Source organism: Embiotoca jacksoni, unplaced genomic scaffold (genome assembly GCF_022577435.1).
Source record: "Embiotoca jacksoni isolate LCO1_2020_lvr unplaced genomic scaffold, fEmbJac1.0.p SCAF_6, whole genome shotgun sequence".
Classification (NCBI taxonomy): domain Eukaryota; kingdom Metazoa; phylum Chordata; class Actinopteri; family Embiotocidae; genus Embiotoca; species Embiotoca jacksoni.
The window spans coordinates 16,668,547-16,687,346 of NW_027185414.1; the positions used below are offsets into that span (position 1 = coordinate 16,668,547).

An 18,800-nucleotide genomic window follows, 5' to 3' on the forward strand; every position below is an offset into this window, starting at 1 on the left:
TGTTGGTTGAATAACAGATATCACTTTTGATTTTATGACATTTATCAGCTCAAATTATAATGTAGTGGAAGCTGTGTCACAATGTTTTCAGCACTAATACAGGAGCACTAGAGGGCCGTAGATTAGAACATTTCCCTAAAAAGACTATAGAAGTTTATACTTTTGGTGGATCAGATCCCGTTGGACACGTGAGCTCACTGGATATGGTATTCAACTCATTAAAAATAATAAAATAAAAACATATGTGGTGAACCACACAGTGTTAACATCTTTAATATTCACATTTTTATAAATTTCAATTGCCCAACCTTCCCAAGTCACACAAAAAAATGGGTTAAAGGCTATTTTCATCCTGATGTAAGCAAAAATAAAATTCATTTGGCAAGCCTAAAGGAGACTGGCAGTGCTACAGGTACATACATATGAGAGTTCAAGTGGTTTGGTGTAAGAATATTATCTGAGTACTGACAAAAATACTATTATCATGATGCTTTTAGTACCTCTTGTTCTTGACATGATGTACCTGAAGAAAAAAAAAAGTTTCCAGTTGAGTTCACACTGCAAGAAAAAGCAATTCAGTCATACCTTGAAAATACGATACAGTGTACAATTCAAAGTGCAATAACTTGTAGAAAATATTATTTTATTATTATGAGATTAAGATTTGTTTCATAGTTAATAAGCACAGCAGCTCCCATAGCAAAGTCTCCAGTTTTTCTCAGGGAAGTTGTTTTCAGCAGTGAGAACCACTCGAACGAGTCGATGCTGCGTGAGCTTCAGAGAGTCCGTTAAATGTTTACTACCGTTTTTCTATTGCTGCATATAAAGATGTCCAAAATCGAACAAAATCCTCTTTTCTTGCAGAATCCCATGTTTTTTTGTCATCGTGGAATAGCACCTCAGTGTCCAGAAATCGCTTGAGCTGAGAAGAGGTAAGAGAGGAAGACAAAGTAAGTACAAGAACAGGAAACACTGTTATCAAAAACAAGATACTCATGACAGCAGAATTAATCCAAATGACGAAATGCTGCAGATTTCCCATGGAGTGAATGAATCCTAAAAAAATACTTGAGAATCTAGGCTCTTTTGCTTTAAGATGCAATGTACGTGCACATTACTAAAGCAGACACTGGAAGACCATTATTAAAGATATTATCAGATGTAAGGCAAAAATCTCTCCCACGTCATGTCTGACTGCCACAAAACAAATAAATACTGTATTTGAATGAGTTCTCCACGATGCATATAGAAATATTCTCTCATGCAAGTTAAAACAAACATACGACCATTTATTAAAACACTTTTGCGAAGGTTGCCCTCCTTTGGTTTGGTGACCAGCTGAGCAGACACACTATGCTGCAGAGATCTCTGTTTTAGTTCTGTATTTCTTTATTTCTTTATACTTCAGATAAATCCAATTAGTAGATTTTGAATGTCATTCAGACAAAGCTGTAAACTGGCAGAGCAACTTTTACACATCAAAGCCCACCTCAAACCACAGACCTAAACGTGGGATGTGGGAATTACAGAAAATAAAAGTATCACACGGAGAACAACAATACACACAAAAGCATGCTGCTGCACACGTTCTCAAGGAATAAAGATTCCTTAGAGAGTAGATGATAAGACATTCACTGTACTTCATTTACTTCATACTTTTACTTCTGACATGACATGAATGCTGCCATATACTGACAGGCCAAAGCTCAAATGAACCAGATGAACACTTTGTTAATTAATTGATATTGTGTATGCGCATGTACAGCATGTTTAATCTTTCCAGAAATGATCTCATACCTGTTTGACAGTAGAAGGCTGATGGTCATATAAATAAATAACTAAAAAGAAGAAACCAAATTTGGTGATAAAATATTTGTCAGTATTGGCTGATGGATGGAAGTTCTTTTTAATAAAGTGGTAAAATAATGCATGCTTTCACCCTGCATTTACAGTAACAACAGTGATATCTAGAGGTTTTTTTTCTGACTTATTGCTGCCAGGCTTCAGATGGGGAGTTAATTGGTGCTGAGGAATGCAGCTGTGCTGACTACTGATCTGTCAAGTTGCTAAATCAAAAGGTGTCTCTTTTGTTAATTATACACAATGCAACAAACAGTCATGTTCGTTCGAGCCCTTTCTTTCCTCAATCATCCATAAATATTTTGGCAGTGGTACAAAAAAAAAAAAAAAAGATTTACACAATTATCACAGTGGGATGAGCACACTGCCTGCAGATGTTTGTTTTGATTATAATGGGAGGCAGAGCAGGGCTTCCCTAACCGAGACAAGATGGGTTTCCCACAATCACAACAGAGCAGTAAGCATGCGGCGAGGTGCAAGGCACACAGGAGCCCTCCATTCAGAGAATTAGTGAAGTCTCCCAAACGTTAGCACATGCAGGTAGGTCTTACTTCGTTTTTCGGATTAGACAAATGTGTAGTGAATTCCGTTGTTTATAGGAGAGGGTGGTGCCAGAGTTACAGGAGGAAGAGGAGGAGGTGGAGGAGGAGGGGGTGGGGGAGGAGGGGGAGGAGGGGGAGGGATGTTAACCTGTGGTGGAACTATGAGGAGACGACAATAGGAAGAGAGACAGGGAGACAACAACAGCGGCTGTTAGTCAACGGGTCAAATCAGGACAGTTTTAAGGCTGAAGCTGGCCGAGCACCACACAATGATTTCTGAGAGGAAACTATGAAAGGGTTAAAGCTGTCAACTACACTTGCACTTTCTACATTTCACTGTATATGTCATTTTTATATCGCTTTACTACAGAAGCACTTCAGAAACCATTTTTCTGTGAAATCAGAGCTGACGTGTTAAATAAATAACTTACAAATCACATTGATTTAAAATTCCTGTAAATCCAATGTTGCCTTGAAGCAGCATTTAGTCACCATGGTCGGACATATTGAATGGAGAGCTATTGTGGTAGAGGCTTGAGTTGGTTGATTAATCAATAAATCTATTGACAAACATTAATCAGCAGCCACAGTTTCGGTGAGTTGATCATTTCATTCGATGATTAGGCAAAAATCCAGAACTTTCTCTGGCTCCAAATGCTTTTCTCAGTTTTATATATCATTGCACATTAAATATGTTTTCTGCTACCACCAAATGTAGATGAAAATAGATGTAAATGATAGAATGAATGCAGTATTTTTAAACACCATCAAAACTATCATGTATAGAGGTCAGGGTTTCAACATTTATGTTTATTTGTTGATTCATTTGCTCATAATTTCCACTAGGGAAGAGAACAAAATATTCTAAAATAATTTGTATTTTTCTGTTAAAAAAATACCAAAAACAATAATAGTTATATAACTACAAACTTTAATAATAATGCAAAATCAATACCGTGTACAAACAAGAACATCTCAGATGGCTTTGTCCACAGCAGCTTTACACGTGTTTGCCAATTTTATGGACATATTTTTTTTTTTACCAGATTTTGTGTTTATGCTAATAAAATACCCTTTTTGTGACATGACTGGGGGTTTAGGTAACTTTTGAATCCCAACCAGAAAGAGATATGAAAATATCCAATCAGGAAAAAAGGGTCCTTCAGGTGGTAGATACCTGTCGTTAATCTCTCCTGTCCATCAGTCGTTTGAGGCTCATGTGATCAGTTTGCAGTGGTGAGGTTTGAGCTTTGTATTTTTTTTTTCATCACATGAACATATGAAAGAAAAAAAAAAGCAATAAATTGTTCAATGGTTAGTTGCACAAGGACGTTCATTTTGTAGGTCATTAATATTTGTCATCATTTTTCAGCACAAAATTAAGCATTTATTTTAAATATTCCTGACAAATAATTACCAAAATACCAAATTATTTATCTGTTAAGAATTACAAATTCAACAATCAAAAGCACCTTTTTAATATAATTTGATATGCAGTGACGCATATTCCATCTTTTATGGCAGCCTTACTGAAGTCTCTCATGCATAATACTGTGAAGAAGACTCTTCTTTTAATTCAGGGATTTGAAAGGGCACCAACATACCTCACTTTAACACCAAAGGGAGAGAAAGTCATTGATTCAGTCTTCACTGACAAGATGCCACCAGTTATATTCTCTGGCATTTCTCTATGCTGGAAATAATGTTATAATTGTTGACTTTGCTTCACTGTGCATATTAAGCTTCCACACACGCTGACAGCTTGAGTGTTACTGTGTGTGACAGATATATGTGTGCATAGGTAGGTGTGTGTGTGTGTGTGTGTGTGTGTGTGTGTGTGTGTGTGTGTGTGTGTGTGTGTGTGTGTGTGTGTGCGCGCAAGCGAGCAGACAGACTGACAATCTGCTGCAGCTACAGTGAAAATTAACTTGCCTGTCTGCTGTAGAGTATGAAAGAGCTGAGATGTGAGCGCAGTGTCTTTTATGCAGGTTCAGAGCTGCGTTCAAAGCAGCAGCATCGTATGTAGATAGAGAGTAGAGTTTGACTGGGTCATTGATCAGCACACAAAATGGCCTCATCAAGCGATTCCTCCCCTGTCTAAAAGATTCTACATGGATTGCAATTAGAGAATATCTGAGCTCCTAATAAGGAATAATGTTCACTTATTAGGAAATGAACAGCCTTATTGCTTGACTTTGCACCTTACGCCCTTCTCATCAATCCAGCATTCATGAAAGGCTGCTTCCCTCCCTTTATCCCTTTCTCACCAAAAGATGTCAGTTTGATGTCTGGAGAATTTTTACTCAAATTGTCAGCATAGGCACATTTTTTTTATTTTTTTGACATTTAAAGTAATTATTTCTGTAAGTGTTTCTGTGGAATAATTTTTCACACTCTTTCACACTTACCAAGCAAGGATGTACAACTTACCACAACCTACTCGCTCAAACAAACAGAAAATGATTTCAAATGATATAAATGACCAACCTGCAACTAGTTTACTCTTGAGCGAAGCCTCCGAGGCGAGAGCGTAGGACATGGTGATGATCCTCTCCTGCTCCTGCAGAGCTGAGTCCAGGGCCACCAGCCCCAGCTCCGGCTTGTCCATCGTCACGGTTGGCGTTAGGTTTTGCACACTGTCCAGGAAAAGAATCAAAACACAGGATGCATTGGCACTGAGAAAATGTACTGATTTCTGTAAGGGTCATCTCACGCATGTCCTCCAAGGAGGTCAGGAAGAAACCTCAGTTTTATTCAATTACACTTTACCTACCTGGACTTTGCCAAGATGCTTTTGATGCGCTCCACCTTACGATGACGCTCCTCCACCTCCTGTGGACTCAGTGGCTCCTCAGGCTCTGAATCCACGTAGCGCTCTGGAATCAAGACTTTCTGAGGCTTGGACAGCTAGAAAACAGATGAGGTGTGTGTTAAGATCATAATCCTCACTATGAGGCCACACACTATTAATACAATTTGTAAGAAATAACTAAGAGTGACAAAAAGTCTTTACTGATATAGTCAGTGATCCGTGATCAAGGCTATAGTGCTAGATAGAAATAGATAAAGAAGAACCAAAGGATCTACAAGTGAAAGCAAACATAATATACAGAGTTCACTATAAAGTTAAACCTGCAGCAGGATGTTGATCTGGTGAGGACAAGACAAACAATCCCACTAATTTGTATGACTTGATAACCCCAGTGAGATACTGCACATTCTCACCATGTTGCCAAGGCTTTGTTATAGGTGGTTTCTATTTTTTCTTGTTATTACACATCAATTTGGCACTTTGTGTATTGTAAAACTAAAAGCTGAGAGGATCTGCATAACAGCTATGTTCAGATGCTATCTACCACTGCGGCCTTCAGTACAGGCCAAATGCTGCCACACTCACATGACTAATCACTGTGGCATATATCCTCTGCACCCAGTAGAATAAGGCCTTCTTGTCTTTAAACTGACAAAGCCCTGCCTCCAGTTCACTGCTATGCTGCTCATTTACAAACACTACAGTAACACAAGCGCCTTCTGCTACCGTTCACATCATTTCATAAGCGCGCTCTTCTGCCAACAGTCTAATTATGCTGCTTCAAGACAACATTATGGAAAAATTAATAGATTTTGTGCCACATTCCTGCTGCATGCTGATATCACACCGAAGCATGCAATACACCTGGCGTCCACTAGGAAATGCCGTGCCACTGCCACGTTTTGCCTCACCTAGCCGTGGAAAGTACACACATGTGCTTTAGGCACCAAACACTACTTAGTTAAGTTTAGGAAAAGATTGTGGTTTGGGTTAATTTAAATAGGCAAATTATGTATGTTATGAAAGTTACGTAACGAATATTAATTAAAAGAAAGCCACGTTGACATCTGCTTTCTCATGGACTCACACACTGGTTGTGCAGGTGAAAGTCCCATATTTGTTCCATTCAAACACACCAAACCTTCTTACTTACTTCAGCTCTCTTTGTACTTTGTCACCTGATTTCATCACATGACCTCCTTCTTTGATCCTGGTCATGCATGTGTGTATTTTTCACCCCTAGCCAACGCAAAATGTCACAATGACGGTAGCACGAGCATCAGATGGAAATTATTATTCAAAAGTATAGTATTTTTTATACATCCTTAAAGTTGCATGGAGGAGCTCTTTAACAATTTTATAGGATTACAATTAGGCAGACTTCTCAAATTGGGCCATGACTGTCAGCACAAAGATTTCTTTAATTTTTGTATGAAAAAAGAAGAAGAAAAACCATCCTCCAATCAATCAAACATTTGTTTTTATTCATTTCTAGTGTGTCAGTTGAATAAAAGGACCTGTCTAGTGATTCGTGTGTTCAAAACTCTTTTTTGTACTTATTGTACTTTTACAAACAGAACAGCTCTTTTGTCGTCTTTGGTTAAGTGCAATGTTTTTTCTACCGTCATAGTACTTCTGTATTGACATTTTCCACATCAGCTGTTTTTCTTAGTTCAGACAAAGATTTCTCACCTCTTTGTTGAGGTCCAGGTCATATTCCAATGGTTCTAGGTCGGCCTCATGGGCGGGAGGGGTTGTGGCCATGGATCGGAAGGTCAGCCATTCGTCAGAGTGCGAGCGAGGTCTCTCTTTGTGCTCGGGAGGTCTTTCCTCCCCCTGGACACTCCTAACTCCCTGAGCCTCCTCACCCTGAACAGCCCTCTCGAGCAACTGCAGGTCAAACTCCTGCTCTCTCCTCCACTGGATAACGCACACAGGAAAGAAAAAAAAAAGGACTGTGAAACAAATCACAGGGCACTGCCATCAAGCTGCCTTGACTTGCGTTCACACATCATTTCATGGAGCAAATACTGCACAACACGCTAGTCATCACTTGTATCCTAACATGATTTTAAAGTCTGCAAAGTGTGTTTATGTATGTGGTGTGAAAACAAAAAGGAGGGCACATGCATAGATGAGTATGCATGCTTATATGAAACATAGCATACTAAAATCCTCTACAACAGTGATGAGGACAGCACAACGTCACAGAAACAAACACGAAAGAACACTTCACTCAAACGGATGACAGTTTCACCAAACATAACTATATTGTATATATTCATGGAAAATAATAAATAAAAAAAACATGGCAATATGAGTCCTTCAGAAAACAATGTTTATTGTTTTGCAAACATTCACATTTATAAAAGTAAGGGTTCCTTTAACTATCAGTGATTAGCTGATAAAAACACTGAGCAAACACTAGAATTGCTAAGCAATGTTTTGATATGAAATGGATGTCATACATATAAGTGTTGTCCAAATAAGACGCTTCTCCCTACAAAGAGAGGGAACTAGTCAATGGTGATATTGTAGGTTCCATACTAGAAACACTTAGCCCATCTTTATCTTCATGTACGTAAAAAAAAAAATACAGCAAGAAAAATGATGAAGCCGAGATGAGTGGTCTTAAATAAGTATTGCTCAGTGTATGAAAATGTTTTGGTCAGTAGAAAATAAGTAGCCACTTTCTTTCTTTTTCTCACACACACACACACACACACACACACACACACACACATTCACTCATACATGGACTGGTTAGAGACAGAAACAGCACTTTATAGGAGAACAGCAGGCTTTTATATCAAAATGAGGAGAGACAAGACGATGCACAGACATCTGGATGCTAACTAACAGCACAAAACACGTTTATTATTACTAGAAACTAGTGTGGAAGTAAAGTGTTAGAGTGAAATCAACCACAGCCAAAATGAAAAGATCAGTGAGGAGCAGTACGATGGGATGGATGCAACAATGTTAAGAGTAATGGGAAAGATACTCATGAGGGGTGGATGGCATTGAACACCTGTGTCTGAGGTAATTAGTGTGTTATGTGTTTGATAGGCAAGATATACTATTTCTAAAGATTTTCAGCTCAAAAGAAAAAAATCCCTATTCAATGCAAATTTGATTATTTGCACTTTATAATAAACACTTTTAAACAATTATGTTACACACTTTTTGTGCTACAGTTCATAAAGCAGAAACTTATCTGTGTAGGCCTATTTCACAAACACATTTTATAGAAGGACAAGCACAGTTGTCAATGATTAATATAATGATGGCTGCATTCAGCAGCATCTTGGTTTGCTATCACGCTTACATTCTTAAAACTAGAATAAACTGAGCAAACATAAATTTGAACAGTAACAGCTGTGCTTCTTATGCTATGACAAGTCAAAATGTCTGCAGTGAAAAAGATCTATTAAAGTCTGAAAATATGCATTAAATAAGTACAGTTAGAGCCACCCTGTGAATTACCTTACTGCACTAATTTAATGGTTAGATATCCACTTTTTGATGTCAGGAACAAAGAGACCAACTACACTGAGTAAAGGCATGCATTACTACTGCAGATCCCCACTCTCGGTTTGGTTGTCGTCATGCATGAGAGTGTGACGTGTGATACTGTTCTAGTAACATACTGATCCCAAGTCTGCTGAAAGTGGGCGTGAGGATGTGGGCGAGGCGCACGACGATGAGGAGGCGTGGCGGTCGCCGTGACTCAGGGTGCGTTTGCGCTGGCGGACGAGGGCCTTCTGGTGCCTCTTCATCCTCTCTAGCTGCTCATCAGCGCTCATCTTCCCCCTCTGCTGCTGCTGCACCACGTCCCCCGAGTACAGACGCTCCAAGGCACTTTTTGGTCTCTCCTGAGAGGAGTGGGAGGAAAGAAAGTTGACAAGAAGAGCAAAAGGTGCAGCAGAAGGCAAAGAAGTGAAAGAAAATAACATCAAACCTGAGACGAAGGTCAAAGCATAGTTAATGATTGTAAGGAATGAAAAGAAGAAGATGGTGTACAACTCAGTTTATACAGCAGAGAATCAGATGCAGTGCACAAATACCGTCAAATGATACCGTCCCACAAATGAATTTTTTTTTTTCTCCTGAATAACACTTATAGGACTTTCAGGAAATCTAGTAAATGGCCTTTAAGTTTACAAAGTATGTCGTAATTCTGTATTATTGTTTGTCATTCAGCTATAAAATAAATTATGGCCTGACAAAATTATTATATCCAGAAGATATTGCTGTAAAAATTACTACAATAGCACTTTTTTAAAATTATAAATCTTTTTTTTTTTTTTACAAAAAAATACCGTCAATAATATTATTAAAAGGCTGCTGCATCTAATTATCTAATTAGCTTTAGAAGACTCTAATATAACTATCCCACAAACAAACTTGTCCCTATGTGCTACAATTCATCACATTTTACATTTACATTGTTCCTTCTTTTCTTAATCTTATGTCTCAAGGGCAGAAATAAAAGCAGGATCCCCTCACTGACTCCCCACCTGTCAACACTGCCAGCTGGGTATGATGGAGGACTTCAGAGAGTCAGAAGTCTAATATGAGCTCTAGATAGAATTTAACTCTTGATTAATTCACTTAAGAATTTCATTGATATCAGCTACAATTGGAGTGACATACTGCTGTATTTGTGCATCTGAAGTATTTGATTTGTGTATTTACTCTGCTACTTTAAGATTCTTCTCATTTGATTCTGAGCATCACCTTCATGCCGACTGCTGAGGTTGATCTTCGGAGGGTCACATATGAAGAGATGCTCGAGGACTGATTAAGCCGTAATGAGGAGCCAGCCGTTCCTGAGAGAAGCCAACAAATACTAAAACACTGTTCTCACCTTGGAAATATAGAAAAAAAAATCTTTATGCAAGAAAATCTTCAAACGGTTAGTATGCTACAACTAAAGAAATCTGTTTGACTGGCTGTGAATGTACCTCTGGTAGGTAATGTCTGGTAACCTCCATCATGCCCAGATACTACAACGCTGATGTGGCTGGAGCCATCTCCAGCTCCCATAAGCTCTGGATCGCTCAGGAAAGGCCGAAGTTCCACCTGAGACACACGGCGAGATTAGACAAGAAACAAATTGGAAAAATTCAGACATCTCGGTAGCATAAATCCAAAAACACAGTCACTCTGTATGTACCTTACTGTCTCCGTTTGTGCACTGGCCAATCTCTCTGTCCCTTTTGCGTTCGTCCGACTGTCGTTTGAGGCCACGTACAGAGGTGTGTCTGATGACTGTTGTCTCCCGTGGCAATGGAGGCACAGCTGGGGGATGCTCATCAGGACTGTAGAGCTGAGGTAGAGGAGGTCTGGGAGGCACATCTTCCTCACTCTGCACACAGAACAACTGTGAACAACTGATAAAAACTCAAAACTAACAACCAGCCATGGATCTCACGTTGCTCTTACTGTGACATCAGTCCTTTCTTAAAGACCACAAAACTACAAATGTATGTTGATGCTACTTGTTTGGGGCGGAGTGTAATTCAAAACTTTTGATATTGGTGCTGGTCAACAATACTTTTTTTTTTATATCAACTTCATAAATCCATTTTAAGAAAAATAAAATGACATCACACATTACAGTGCAAGTCTTTAGTTTTGATGCGCTAGAGGGGGAGCGTGTAATCCAGATAGTTCTCTCCAGGTACAATTTACAGATGTTCCCTAAAGGCATTATATGCTATCAGTAGATGCTAGCTAACCAGCTGCGCAAAATAACCCTTCAGTCACTATAGCAAAGTCAGAAACGTGTGTGGCAAAAAAGGTAGTTTGAAAAGAGTGAAATAAGATGTCCTCATGTGAGATTTACTTATATTGAAACCTACCTATGAGCCTACTTATGGGAAACACTAGCTCACTGACAGTGATGACATTTGCTACATATACAAGTTATCCATTTTACAGGAGTTTGTTTGGATGCAGCCTAAGTATTAGGTGTCGATAAAGAGGGACTTTAAAAAAAAATAATATAGTACCAAATCAATTCAGTCTCCCAAAAAAGTATCAACGTTACATACTAAAGCTTCTATCTGACCTTCTATGGAGCTTGTTTTTCTGATCTTCAGTTTGGAGGCATCACCTTGAGAAACTGCGATGGGTATTTCTTACTATTTTCATAATATGATTTATGACTTGAGCAATTCATTCATTAAAGGGAAAGAAATAGACTCATTCGTAATAAACAAAAAATTAAGGTAATTACAACCTTTCGTGTCGTGCTAAAAACAGCAAAAATGAAAACATTGACAAAAAAGAAAAGCTGAATCTTTTCTGTAAGGTTTTTGGTGATTTTTAAATAGTCACATTTGGTGACAGAGTTGCCTATGATACGAAAGAAATGGGACTAGATGAGTTAGCAAACCAATGAAAATGAACTGAAGTTCTGCTGCAGGGGTCACTCACCCATTTAAGCCCACTGATGATGGTTGTAGCGTGCTGTGATGGCTGCTGGCTGGGACTGGAGGAAAGGGTCGGGGTGTGGCTACTAGGACTGAGGTGGGGGCTGTGCTGCTGCTGCTGCTGCTGCTGGAACAATCTCATCTCCATAGCAGACGGGCTCCCAGACACAGAAGGCACTGATGACACCGACACTGAAGGCACAAATTTCCTCTCTGGGGAATTTGATGTGTATGAACATGTAACATGAATACACACAAGCTGTAAAGAGTGCTTTCTTTTCCTATGGGAAAGGTTCAAGGCATCAGTATATGACTAAGAGCTTTAATGACAGGATACAGCTGCACGACCACATGGTTTATACTGCATCACATTCAGCAAATATAATTTTTCTTGAACACATGGAACCTCTAGGCAGTGCTTGGCTCACCTGGGTTGGTAACAGAGGAGATAGTGACTTTGTAGTTGGCTTTACTGGTGCTGAGGCCTGCGATAACATCCTCAATCCTCCACAGCTCCTTTCTGATCTGGACTTTCTCCTGCTGCTCACAGAGAAACACAGAACAACACACAAATATACATATAGTATAAACACTTGTACTGTTCATGTACTGTAAAATTACAGGGCAATGCTTTTCTGATGACAAATCTTCCCTTTTGCCAAAAGAGAAGATTTTAATTTAAATTAAATAAGATCTTCTGTGAGATATCAAACACAAATAATGATTTGCTTTGTCTGTGCATGTGAAATCAGTAGCCTGTAACTCATTCCTACTCATGCCCATTCATGAAAGTGAATGACTGCTTGTGTGAGTGAACAGAGATCACTGAGCCGCAGACCTGAGAAAGATCACTGCGGTTCATCTGTCCCTGCAGGGCTGACTTCAGCCAGTCCACATCTCTCTCCAGCCGGCTGTACTCATTCCATGCATTCTCCATCTCCTGAAGAACAAAACAGAACACTATGTGTTATATTAGGACAAGAAGAAGCTTTCAGTTATTGTACTTGTCTCATGAATCAATGCTACTTTGATAGATTCAAGGTCCCACTCTGTTATAAAAAGACTTGCAGTCATGAGTGGGGAGTTGCAGTTAAGAGTAGTGCAGAGCAGGTGTCTTATGTCACTTCAGTTTCATTGTGCTTTGTCACTTGAAAACATGCTCTTCTTTTATCTAAATCAATCAATATACATACTTACAATGTCCCTTGAGATGCTTGGCCATGTCTTTGACTCTGAGGGCTCAAGATACGCTTGTTTACTTTCATGTCATCTTGTGGTTGATTTGTAAATGTCCTTTTGAAATGCATCTTTTTCCCTTTAACACTGAATATTTTGAATGTCAGTGAACATTTTGACCAAAGCCTTTTTTCTGAGTGGCCAAGATGTATTCATGACTTTCTTTGTAGCCTCGGGTTTGTCCCCGAGCTCTCATTTCCATAATCAGAGTCAACTTGAAACATCGTGCAGAAACCATCAAAAGGGAACAACTAAAACTGCAGGTGAACATCTTGTCTTCAACCAATAAAAACATAATGCGAGTAGTAACATGTACTTAGCACAAGAGACTGTCTATGTCACGTGTCCAAATTCTCTGCTGTAAAAGGCCCCAAAATATTCTGGATAAAAGGAGGCAGGCGTAAAATAAATGTTTGTTATGTGAAATTACATTTCATTAAAATAATATATTTTAAAGAAAGTCTAAATCTAAAAATGTATTTCAGATGTGTGTAATAGTTAGCTTATTATTTTGAAGAAATTATTGTCAAAAACAGTCATCTTGCCAATTTTTTCTCAATGTTCTTTCATCAGTGTGCCTTTGTCTCAATCTCTCATCTTGACTGGCAGCCCAAACTCAGTGATGTAGGACACACTAACAGCACATGCGTAGTAGCAGGAGAGAGAGCATAGCATTATTTTTCATAGATAAGACGTAGACCAATATCATTTGATTGGGAAGCCCAACCGCACTAGGCTATAGATTGCTGTAAAACTCATATTATGTACCTTTTTTGCTGTGCAAGATTTATGGTTCGCAGTCATTATTACAGTTAGGATTTACAACTCTTCAGAAAAAGGAGAATAAACATGAGCTTATCAAATGCCACGGTGGGCCAAAACAAAGAAGGTGCAAGCCAATATCAAACCGAGAGCCCCAAATTGGGCTGATCTGCTCTGAGTACATAGTTTGATTTAGAGTAACCTTCCTGGAAAAACGTTGTTGGGGGAGGGGAGCTTGCATATGTTAACCTTAAAGTCAGAGAAGCTGTAGTTTTATTAACTTGGGCATCTTGGATCTTACTGTGGAGACTTGGGATATTTCAGCCCTGATGTGGACCACATCCTCTTGTAGTAATTTCTGCTGATAGGCAATTTTCTCAGCATGAGCCGGCTGATCTCTGTACTCCTCCATCTGCTGGTGGGAAACATCCAGCACAGACTCCAGCTTGTCCTATATAGGGACATGAAAGACACAGTCACAACACGAGAAGCCTTTATGGACCACACATCAGTGCAGGCTGGCGCACAAATTTAAATACTGAGCACGCAAATGTTAAAAAGCCATTTTATACACAGAATGTGAAACAAAAACCTTGTCCTCCTTCAAAGTACGTATCCTGGCCTCGAGCTCCTGTAGAATCTTGTCTTGTTCACACAGTCGACTTAATTTAACCTGCAGGAAAAACACATTAGAGTAATAAGAAATCAGGAAAACAAAGGATACCATCCATATCTACCTCTCCTTTTTGTTTACTTTTCATTATACCACACACTGCAGACACAAAGGCACAGAAAAGGAAAAAGACAAAGCAGTGACTGGGATGATTATACACAGCATCTGTATAAAACAGTGGTGAACTGTTCCCTTCTGGTCTTCGTTCAACTATATTCTACAGCCGCAGCCAGATAAGACAGATTGATTGTCTAATGCAGTCTGTCAATAAGGCTCATCTGTGTAAAAAGCCCCAAGGAGTCCTTCTCATCAGCGCACTGAGAAATATCAAAAGACTCCGTACTGTCTAGTTTGGGGGCAAGATTGGGTAATACCCATTATGAGTAATCATAGTCAAAAATCCATATTTTCAAATTCACTTTTGGAGAAAACTGTGTTTACTGAGAGTGACAGATTTGTTTTCCCAGAAATGGGTTATGTGTTTATGAAAACAACATAAGACTGCCTAGTTCACAGTCTTTTTCACACACTGTATTTTTTTCTCAGATCTATTTATCATTCTGTTCAATTAATAATTAAGCTGTTTTTATTTTGCTGCCATATATTGTTGTTTTTAATTGCATGAAATATTCATTGTTCAGACAAATTTACTGGCAATTTCTTATAAATTGTTAAAGTGGAACAATGCTAATGATGAAAAGCCAGGACATCCATCTTATTTACCTCTATTCAACAGAAAACAAAGAATGAGAAAAAGCAGGATCGGGCAAATCAAACTGAAAAATTTAACAGCTCAACATCTTAAACTCCCATTACATGTATTTTTCCCTTTAAATTGCAGGGAAGAAAATAAAAGCTGTGGTCGATACTCTCAGGCCCTCACTGTGCAGTGTGGATGGGTGTCCCCACAGTGTTGCAACGTACGTTCCCTTCCCTCTGCTGCCTCTGTTTACCACAACTTAAGAACACACACACACAGACAAACCACACTAAAACACACAGTAAAGTCAGACTAAAGTCAGCTGCCTCTCTGTAGTGGATTGTCAGAAGTCGGAAACAGAGATCTTAAAGAAAAGAAAGGCGGATAAACAGGGTGCTTATCAGGCTGTCTCTAAATCCTGAGAACATAATGATTCACTTACATCAGCATCACTTTCTGCTATTTTCACAGGCCTCGATGCTCTTTCTTTTTTTAAACTCTCACGTCCAGTAACCTGAAATTCATAATAGCCACAAATAAAATAAAACGTTCAATTACAGGAATTTAGATGACATCTTTGACCATACCTTTATGTTTATTCTTCCAGTTAACACATCACAGCAGTTACTTGAATTTTGAAAATACAGACAGAGTGCTAGACAAGTCAAGCTTAATGAAATTATGAAGACAAAAAAAAGGAAAAAAACAAGATGTTAAAAAAAAACAACTTTGCGCTGAAGCTGAACAAAAACATGTATGCAGAAAGAGTTTCTGCATCTTTGTGTTTGGGGAAACCTTAAAACCCCAAAGCTGCTCTTTACTGGCTGCTTCTTACCGTAACAGCGCCTTTATGTGAATAATAAAGGAGGAAAATCTCTGAATCCCAATTTTATATTTAAAAAGTTGATCATTTATATGAATTATTTCTACGTTTAAAAGCTACAGCCTGTCACCTGGGGAAACTGTACGTTATCAAGGCCTCTAATTACATAAAGGTGTCAAGAGGCGGCGTGTATAGTCCAAACCATGTAAAAAAAAAAAAAAATTATACTATATTAAAGCTTAGAGTGTACAGCCTTAATTTTAGGGGTTCAAAGATAATTGGGTAGATATCTAATGTATCTATTGTACTGTATGTACACACATATATCTAATAATTTGCGGAAAATGCTTTTTAATCAAATACTGCTTGAAGTTTTTGACCTGTTTTTTGGCCCACTGCAGCCACGTTCAGTTCTGGCTTGTTCTGGTGTCTGTCTGCCTGTAGTCTGGTTTTCAGCAGGTGGAATGCAGCTCAGTCAGATTGAGATGAAGAGGCTGACTCGGCCAGTCAAGGTTATTCCACCTCTTCACCTTGAAAACCTCTGTTATGTTAACGATTATTGTCCTGCTAAATGATGAAATGCTGTCAACTGAGGTTTGGTTTTGATGCGATTGGCTGAATCTGAGCACAGAATGCTGATTATTATTTCAACACAACTGCGCTGTAGAGCCTGAAGAACAAAAGATGTGTCGCTGTCCAAAATACTTACAGGTTGGACTGTATATTCTGGCAGAAAGAGCAGTGACAGTGTGGGCAAAGTCAGCAGTAAGAGACTGGGGAAAATGGAAATGAAGCTGTCTGTACTTGTACTAGCCAGAGAGCCTTATGGACATTATGAATGTTATCATAGTTTGAAGGTGTGTTCAAGATCTGTAAAGTTTCTGTAAAAAGTCTACCACTACTCAAGCACCTCTGAAAGGCTATACCGGTACAAGGGTACTGGATGCTAAATGCTCACACCAGTGTACTAATATGCTCACAATGACATTGCAAACATGCTGATGTTAAAGGTATAAATATACTGTTTACCATAATCACCATACAAATTGAACCTGTTAGCATGCTAACATTTGCAGGGTAATGTTATGTGCATTAGAGTTAAATGTAAACTACTTTTGAAGGTGAGGAAATGTATTTGGTTTAGCAGGTATTTACTCATAAACCAAAGTATTGTAGGATGTAGAGTGAGAGGATCACCTAATGATTACACTCTATTATGAGGATGGCAAAATATGTAAACCAAGTGCCATGACAACCCATTGTCGGTGAGAAGTTTCGGTGTGTCTCAGTGAGACTGATTAGTCATTCCCAAACTCTTGTCAACATGGCTAATAATAAGAACATTTGTCCCCAGTGCTGACAAACTAGTATTTAGTTTCTTCTTAGTCGACTTGCATTTGCAGTAACAACTGGCCTATTCGTCAAATATATTTATTAATGATTGCATTAAATCTGAATAATCAAACTTTAAAAAAATACAAATTAGAGCAGTTGTTCATCATTTCTCCTATTTACAGTGAATTTATTAACTTTAACTTTATTCTTTCATTCTTTTTTAAAAATAATTCTACTTATTTTACAAGTCAGTTACTAGTCTCTAGTACTAGTTTCATTATATATATATATATATATATATATATAAATCATATATCTTCATAATATATTTTCTTGGGTTTGGAAACTACAAGTTTTTAGACAAAAGTCTTAATTTTAACTTGGGACATTGAGTTTGAAGGGTGTGGTTTTTAACAGTCGGTGACGGACAAACAAAAGACAATATCAAATTGAATGCCAACTATCATGTCAAAATAATTTTGACAATGTTGCTTTTGTAAATTCTCTTACAGAAGTTCACCAACTTTATATAAGTACAATACTAAGTGTCTGTAGCAGTCTTTGATGACCACGTTGAACACACACCATCGCACATTCTCATCCATTTCCACCATGAAACTAGAGGCCGTAAAGTGTAAGCTGCCACTGTTATATCATAATCAAATGCCAGGATATTTCTCAAAGAGCAACATTGGATTGTCTCTAATGTTTCAACTAACAAAACAAAACTAAAGGGAGGATTTCAAACAGTCATTCAGTACAATCAGAAATGCTTATTAGCATGCGAGGAAGCCCTGTGCCATTACAGCTTCCTTCAGTTCATCTCATATCTCATAGCAGTGTTGGGATATCATACAGTGGATGATCAGATGAAACGATTAATGTGCACAATCCTGCATAATTTCCAGGGATGCATCACATTCCAATTAAAAAGCAGCAGAACGGTCTGTTTCACTTTGTATGCACACCATCCTTACATTCCAACAATACCCAAAACTTGAGGTGGGGTTTTCAAACACATTGTGTACTGAAACGATCGTCGGGTCAATACTTTGGATCTGTTTTGAAACAGGAAATGGAGAGGTGTTACAGGCTGGACTGTACATCACTAGATGACTTCCCTCCATTCCAATTTTCTGATGCAACGTGGTGTTCAACATACAAATCAATTAGGATCAAATGCCCTGCACAAGTGGGAATGAAATATATAGTATGCTAAGAGCTAAATGAGACAGATTACCAGATTATTGAAATACAGCCATAACAGTCACTTGTACTTTTTGCCTCACTCTTATGGGAATTGTAGCTCACATGACTCAAACATGTGCGTATAAAAATGTAAATTCCCATCAGAACGAGCTTAACATGATCATGTGCTGTGGTTACATACATTAACTGCATTAGCCCACTACATCAGAGAGTCCAGCACCATCATCCAGTGGAAAACTTTGATATCATTTTGTGGTACTCACATTGGAATATTTGCTGGATTCATCAGGTTATTAATACAAAAATAGCTTTTTATCCTCAAATTGATGACTTATATAATAGGAAGGCAGTTTAAAGACATGTTAATTCCATCATAAGGAGACAGTAGAAAGCAGAGCGCAGAACAGA

General features: G+C 38.4%; 1 protein-coding gene across 6 annotated transcripts in view; it reads right to left on the reverse strand.

Moving 5' to 3' along the window:
* Nucleotides 1–257: 257 nt before the first annotated feature.
* Nucleotides 258–18,800, reverse strand: part of plekha7b (pleckstrin homology domain containing, family A member 7b) — a 70,552-nt gene continuing 52,009 nt past the window's right edge. For 5 of the 6 annotated variants that reach the window (XM_069174174.1, XM_069174173.1, XM_069174171.1 and 2 more), the window contains 15 exons: nt 15,468–15,539; nt 14,245–14,325; nt 13,954–14,103; nt 12,493–12,594; nt 12,083–12,194; nt 11,659–11,867; nt 10,394–10,585; nt 10,182–10,299; nt 9,955–10,046; nt 8,865–9,089; nt 6,907–7,134; nt 5,176–5,309; nt 4,890–5,038; nt 2,412–2,561; nt 258–922 (listed from right to left, as the gene is read on the reverse strand). In XM_069174174.1, coding sequence (XP_069030275.1) covers nt 2,425–2,561; nt 4,890–5,038; nt 5,176–5,309; nt 6,907–7,134; nt 8,865–9,089; nt 9,955–10,046; nt 10,182–10,299; nt 10,394–10,585; nt 11,659–11,867; nt 12,083–12,194; nt 12,493–12,594; nt 13,954–14,103; nt 14,245–14,325; nt 15,468–15,539 — 2,001 coding nt within the window. In that variant the 3' untranslated portion in view covers nt 258–922; nt 2,412–2,424. Of the gene's footprint in view, nt 923–2,411; nt 2,562–4,889; nt 5,039–5,175; nt 5,310–6,906; nt 7,135–8,864; nt 9,090–9,954; nt 10,047–10,181; nt 10,300–10,393; nt 10,586–11,658; nt 11,868–12,082; nt 12,195–12,492; nt 12,595–13,953; nt 14,104–14,244; nt 14,326–15,467; nt 15,540–18,160; nt 18,242–18,800 lie in introns of all 6 variants that reach the window. The other variant, XM_069174168.1, reaches the window with a different exon arrangement.